Source organism: Pteropus alecto, unplaced genomic scaffold, assembly GCF_000325575.1.
Source record: "Pteropus alecto unplaced genomic scaffold, ASM32557v1 scaffold78, whole genome shotgun sequence".
Taxonomy (NCBI): Eukaryota; Metazoa; Chordata; class Mammalia; order Chiroptera; family Pteropodidae; genus Pteropus; species Pteropus alecto.
This window is the reverse complement of record NW_006443124.1, coordinates 9,998,534-10,005,596: the sequence shown is the minus strand read 5'-3', so window position 1 is coordinate 10,005,596 and position 7,063 is coordinate 9,998,534. Positions and strand designations below refer to the sequence as shown.

Here is a 7,063-nt window from a genome sequence, read left to right as displayed (position 1 = left end):
CATAAATCTTTTTTTTTAATCACTGGATTTTGATTTTGCTCATTAAAAAATAACTTGATTTCTTTTCTTAGAAGCACACATACTAAAGCATTCTGTCCATAATTTGTTAATTTGTTAAAATACACCACAGATTTCTAAACTGATTAGAAATCTCGCTATTTTACCATCCCTTTAAACCTCACTAAAGAAAAAACTCTGAATCATCAAAAGTAATAATAAATATAACTGAGGTATTAAAAGGGAACTAGAGGGGTTGAAAAATCTCAAACTTACCTTCCTTTTGTTGTGATATGTAATGTAAACAACAGCAATGCAGAAAGCAAAAATAATAAGATGAAAAAAGAAATGGCTATCTTCCTCTTCTATATTTGAGGATGGGGTCTTAAAAGATCTCACTGACTGTTCGATTTCCAGGTAGCCCCTGTTTTCTTCCAAAGCCTCACTGGACTCATCGTCCCTGGGGTTGGTGGTCCAGTCGTAGTCCGGTTCTCCGTAATCTCCATTGTCCAGAGTGTCTTTGGCGGTAGAAGGAGAACTATTCAGTGTGAGGAGGTCCTCCTCCTCCATGCTGGGGTCTTCGTTGTTATCAGCTTCCTCTCGAGACAGAGAAGTCGTAGGTGAGAGATGAGGGGCTGCAGATGCCCCTCCACTTTTCTCTGTACTAGTTGTGGGAGGGAGAGTGGTGCTGATCTGGGAAATAGATGGTTTGGTTTGGTTTTCACGGGTTAAAACAGCACTCATATTTGGAGTAGAAACATCTGGCTTGAGTACAGTTTGGCTCGGTGAAACAGCTAGAGATTGATCTAAAATAAGAGAACAAAGAACATTAAACTGAAGACTATCTCCACAAAGCAAGAAGCATATTTATCTAAATTTTTCTCTATGCATTTCTCTTTGCTAAATTCCTATATCTTGCTCTTGAGAATAGTTAATAAGTCTCAATAGCCTGAAATCAGTTACCTTTCTTAGTCAATTAGTCATCAAATAACAATTGCCTTGCTAGACAGTAACAACTAAAGCAGCAAAGAAGACCTATTGCATTACCCAGCCTGCCACCAAAAGAAAAAAAAGAGAGGAGTTTGACTGCAGGGCACAATAGCGAAGTCCATACAGAGCTCTCACCCACCAGCTCTGTTTTCATTTCCCAAAGAGGCTGGACTTCAGTAACCCTTGCCCAGCCAGACTCAGCCCGAGCCTACAACAACAGAAAGAGAGGTGGCTGATCCCAGCTCAAGTGGATCACAAAATAGATATGAAATTTGAACTTAACACAACAAATTCAAGAGAAGCTAATGTAGACAGAATTGCTAAGTGATACTAGAACTGGAAAACCTCCTCTCCCAAATAAAAAAAAAAGAAAGAAAGAAAAAAGTATTCTTAGGGAGAAGACAGAGAAAACTAAAGGAAAGGAACTGGAAACTGGAACTTAAAAACTAAGTGTGAACTAGACTATTTTAAAGATTGAGGAAGGCTATCTAGATATGGGAATGACACAAATACATACAAGCTCTTATTCCCAGAATGGTTTTTACTAAAGTAAAAGTTAAATTATTTATGGAAGTAACTCCATATACTGAAAGTTCAGAGGAATACTGTCAAAATTTAACAGTGTTTCTAATTTATAATCTAATGTAGTATCTGTTGAACAACTTCAAGAATATCCATTATACTTTAAAAAAAGAACTATAAAGAGAGATCCAAAAATACTCAGATAATATTTTAAAGTCTCTCAAGGTAAAGTAAAATATTTTATAGGAGTAAGATTAAACCACATCATTCCTGGGCTTTCAAAAACATGTGCACGCACACAAATGAACAATCTAACAGACGACTCTCCATTTATGTGAATACACTCTGATTTGTGTCATAGTTGACATCTGTTGCATGTAGAAAAAATAGCTAGTCTCAAACAGACTGAACAGAATCTCTCAAAAAAATAAATTAGTAAAAAATTTAGTAAATTAGTAAAACTCTCGTAAAACATTTTCAACAGTTGGATCTTTGAAATACGTCGCTGGAAGAAAAGACACAGGGAATACAACAGAACATTGTTCAGAAAACTATTAATCAGAATTTCTTTTTAAAAATTTTTATATTTATCACCTCAACTTAGTTATGATTCAGGCATTTACAAACTGCGATTTCTCCGATATATTTAATTTTCCTCACAAAGTGCAGAAAAACATATTTTAAAATAAAATTTTAAAACTAGGAGCCAACAAACCCTGACTTTTTAAAAAATTGTTTTTCTATACTTGACTTTTGGAATAATCATGTATAGTTAAAGGACACAGACAGGGGTGGGAATGATTATAATTTGTCCCTATCTGCCACACCTCTCCATGTCCAGAATCCCCTCCACTATAAACTCTGGAATCTAGTCCGCCATCAGCAAGTCCTTTCTTCCATCCTTCACTTTCTTGTTATAACTGAAGCCTGAATCTCCCTTAAGGACACTTTCCCCGTAGCCCTTTTCATTAATAGCTTTTTTCTCCCACATCCTTGTACCACCATGTCTGGAAGAGGGGGAACTATTCTCCTGGAGCGGGGTGAAGCCCCTTCCAGACCATTCCCCCATTCCTCACCCTGCATGTCCCCAGCCTTGTTCTTCTGTCATCAGCTATCACCCACTAACCTTTGTCCACCAAGTCCCGGGCACGGTACCCAGTTCTCCATGAGTTTAACTCCTAGCTGGAGTTCACTCTACCCAAGCACTCCCATCTTGATTTCAAAATCCTTGACCTCTTCTGATGAGCCAGCCCTCCTCCCTCCCCTAATCTCTCACTCCCACAGTCATTATCATCACAGCTCTTCCATAATCTCAATCTCCTGCATCCCACTCGCTGACATGAACTTCTATCGTTCTAATTCATTCCCAGGTATTCTGAATCCATCAGGACCTACAATTCTCTGATCCTACCACCTTTTCAGTCCTTCATGGACACCACCCCACCCCTGCCCAACACGCTTTCTTCCCTCTTTACCCAGATTCAATTCTGTAATCAGCCATTATCACTCTCTTCAAACACCTTCAATTCCCTTCCCCCTTGCTCATTTTGTCCCACTTACTTGGTGAGGCAACATCCGCAGTTAAACAAAACTCTCTGACTATTCCCCATCTGCACCAAGCATGACTGGAAATAATACACAACCGTGCCACTATTCTTATGTAATTTAAATTCAATGCCAAATATTCAAGTGTACATGTAATGCTGTTGCAACTATACCGTATTTCTCTAGTCCACTCACTTTCCTTCTCCCTTAGGAGACCATTCACATTTTCCTGTCCCCAAACATCCAAAGCCTTTTCTGTTGTCCTCATTTTCAATTGAGGACATCACTTTCTAACTTCTCTGAGAAAAATGAAGTCATCAGAAGAGAACTTCCATACACCTGAAACTAATATAATATTGTATACCAACTGTAATTGAAAAATAAAAAATATTATTAAAAAAGAGAACTTCCATGAACTATCAGAACTCTAGACTCATAAATCCAACTGCCTACCTGAAATCTCCTCTTAGATGTCTGACATTCAAATTAACATGTTCAATACAAATTTTGACTTTGGCTTCCAGGAAGATGGAGCAGATATACTTTTCTCTATTCCTCCCACTAAACACAACTAAAACCCAATAAGAAAAATAAATGTCCAAATGTCAGGTTTTCCTTAGATAATTAAATGACCAAAACAATCATGTTACTTAAATACTTTAGGAACAAGCATATCTGCATCAGCCAGGGAAAAAATTATATTTTACTAATGATGAAAGGGCCTTGGGAAAACGGACCACAGTCCTTCCCCCACAGACTTCTGGGAGGGTGAGCCATTACCCTGCCCTCAGTGCTGCAGGGAAAATCTGAGTACATAACCACAGCACTTTAGTACAGGAGTGTATGGCTAGACAGCCCCTGTCGGCAAATAAGAGAACACTGTTCCTTTCACACTGTTTTTCATCTGAAAACTCAAAAAAGATTTAGGGAGAAAAGTGGGATTGTGTCTTGGCCTGAAAGAAAAAAGGAACTACTAAATAAAATACTGCTTAATCATTATAAGTGCTTATTTGTTTCCCTTAAGTCTCAGGTCTTGGTTTACAGATTTCCTCATTTCTCAATGAAGCTTTCAATATCTTAATTCATAATGTAACACTTCTAAGAAATACTTAATCGTTCAGCATTATATATAGTAGTCAAGATATAGAAACAACCTAAGTGCCCATTGATGGGTGAATGAGTAAGAGGTGAGATATACATACACGGAATATTACTCAGCCATAAAAAAGGAAGAGAATCTTAACCCTTTGCAACAACATGGATGGATTTTGAGAGCATAATGCTATATTAGTCAAAGACAAATATCGTATGATTTCACTTATATGTGGAATCTTTTAAAAAATCAAAACAAGACAAACAAAAAAGGCCAAGCTCATAGATTCAGAGAATAGATTGGTGGCTGGGGGGCAGGGCATAAAGGGAGTCAAACTTCCAGCTATAAAATAAATAAGCCATGGGGATATAATGTACAGCATGGTGACTATAGTTAATGTATTGCATATCTGAAAGTTGTTAAAGAGAGTAAATCTTAAAAGTTCTCATTAAAAGATCAAAAAAAAATTGTAACTATGTATGAGGACGTATGGTAAGTAGACTTAAATTGAGTCCAGTTCGCAATGCACACAAATATCCAATCATTATGTTGTACACCTGAAACTAACATATTATATTAGCTTGTACCTCAATAAAAAAAATACCTCAATAAAAAAAAAGTTTAAATAATATCCAATCATTATGTTGTACACCTGAAACTAACGTTATATTAGCTTGTACCTCGATAAAAAAAAAATACCTCAATAAAAAAGTTTAAATTTAATTTAAAAAAAAAAAATACTTCAATCCTATGGATCCATCAAAAGGAAGCAGTGTTGTCCAGTTAACCAAAGACACCGGGAAGAGGAGCCATGTTTACAAAGAGTCTCCCTTGACCTGGAACCCCTCTCCTCTTCCCAAGCCCTTCCGGAGCCCAGCACCCCGGTATTATGGCTCTTTACCAAGCACCAAAACTTCCCAGACCTCAGAGATGCATCAGCACTCGAAGCTCTTTCTCCTTCACTTTCGCTCTCCGAAATATTCCATCAGCTCAGTCCCGTCACTGCCCCTGGCCACCTTGGTCTTTACCACTGACCTCACGATCCTGCTTTGGCCCTGCTAGACCCCAAACCTTGATCCTTTCTAGACGCCACACCTCCAAACCTCCGCCAGACTCTCAACACCTGTCTCCTCCTCCCCCTCCTCTAGACCCTCCAATCTACCCACTCCAAGAAATTCTGGAGATTCCTCCACCGCCATTCTCTGTGGCAACTCACTCTTCGGGACTGGAGACAACAGCACCACTCCTCCTTCCCCGCCCATCTACACGCTCCGCTCCTTGCTCCCTGGGGGTCCCGTATCCCTCAACCTCACTTCTCAGACCTCTTAGAGACCCCACCTCCTTAGACCTCCTCAGACCTCCTCAGATAGTCTGCTCTCCCTCCTCGGGCCCGTTGAGACCCTGCCCCATCTAGACATCGCCTTCTGTTCCAAATACTCGGAAGCGCCCTTTCCCCAGCCCTGCCTGTCTCCCGGCCCGCGCCCGGGCCCTCTCTGTCTTCCCGCGCCCACGCCCCCTTTACCACTGGACATGGTGGCGGACACAAGCAGAAGCACCAGGACCAGCGGCCGCGCCAGACCTCCGGGGACCTGGATGCCCAGCTTGGGCGGCAGCTTCGCTTGCACAGCCCCACTCATCCTCCTTTGGGCGACAGCGGCCATAACGGACTTGGCCGGGAGCCTGCGCTGTTGCTAGGCTCTACGTCATGACGTCAGACCCTGCGTAAGGCATCACGGCCCTAGGCCCGTACGTCCCAGCGTGATGACGTAGCAGCCTGGCCCAGGACCCTGGAAAGGGGAATAAGAAGGGTAGTGAAAGTTGCGGCAAAGGGAGCCTCTCCCAACTCCGCTGCGGGTTAAAGATGTAATGTGTAGGGTTTGAAGAGGGTCAGAGTGAGCCTTTCTCTGCCTCCCACGTGATGGGATACCATGCAACTAATAGAAGTGATTTAAAACATTTTTCAAAGGAAGAGCGAACTGTGATGGACTAATCTCTAAGAGGAAGTAACTGCCCCGCCTCCAAAGGCGAAGGAAACACAAATGTTAACAGTGGCCATATCTAGTGGTGGAATTATAGGTGGTTTTTTGTATATTTCCCCACAATCATTTATTAAACATTTAGCACCTCTCCATATTTCAGTATATAGCAGTGAACAAAACGAACCTCTATCTTTGTGTAATTTATTTTCTTGTGAGAGTGTAGTGTAAACTATACACTATATACAATGGAAAAAGTCTTATGGAGGAAAAGCCAAAAAGCAGGCTAGGAAATAGAGAGGTGCAAACAGCTTCCACATTTCCTGCAATAAGCTTCTATTGCTTTTTAAATTTTGTAACTTAAAACCAAATCCCCAGTATATGAAAAAGCAAATTTAGAAATTTCTAGGGAGTTCCTTTACGGCCCTGGCACAATGCTTTGGTCTGAATGTTCTGTGAATGTTTACTTACATCTATAGGCTTCAGATAAAAAAAGTTCCATTTGATCAATCTGCAGGAAAATCAGTGTGTCACAAAGCAAGACATTTATTATACCCACAGCTTCACCTTTCTGGTTTCCACGATTCCCTCAGAATATTGCCACTATCCCCCAGACACAGCTGAGCTGCCTCTGAAAAGAGAAGGGCCTGTGTTCTCCTGAATCTGATTTCCCTTAAGGTTTATCTGGCCTTGGTGACAGCCCAGAAACACACAAGCTCTACGTTGTTAAGAAAACTAAGAGGTCATTCATCTGTTCATTTCTCTAAATCCACCCCAAGCCCAAACAAACTGAATGGTGCCCTTGCTGCAAAACTTTCAGGATAGCCAGGGTACGACAGTCTTCCCAAGTTCCCTGGAGCTCTCCCTTCTCTGAGTACAGAAACTGCCACTCAGTTTAATGGATGAGCCTCTCAATTCTGGCTTCTGCCTGTTGGGAGAT

At 40.9% G+C, this 7,063-nt stretch overlaps 1 protein-coding gene across 1 annotated transcript in view; it reads right to left on the bottom strand.

Annotated features, from left to right (window-relative positions):
- CUNH5orf15 (chromosome unknown C5orf15 homolog) overlaps positions 1–5,852 on the bottom strand; it is an 8,612-nt gene extending 2,760 nt beyond the window's left edge. Inside the window, exons 1-2 of the mRNA XM_006923137.3 lie at positions 5,670–5,852; positions 274–803 (exon numbers count right to left, since the gene is read on the bottom strand). Of these exons, the coding sequence (XP_006923199.1) occupies positions 274–803; positions 5,670–5,808 (669 nt within the window). The 5' untranslated portion in view covers positions 5,809–5,852. The remainder of the gene's footprint in view (positions 1–273; positions 804–5,669) is intronic.
- Positions 5,853–7,063: the final 1,211 nt, after the last annotated feature.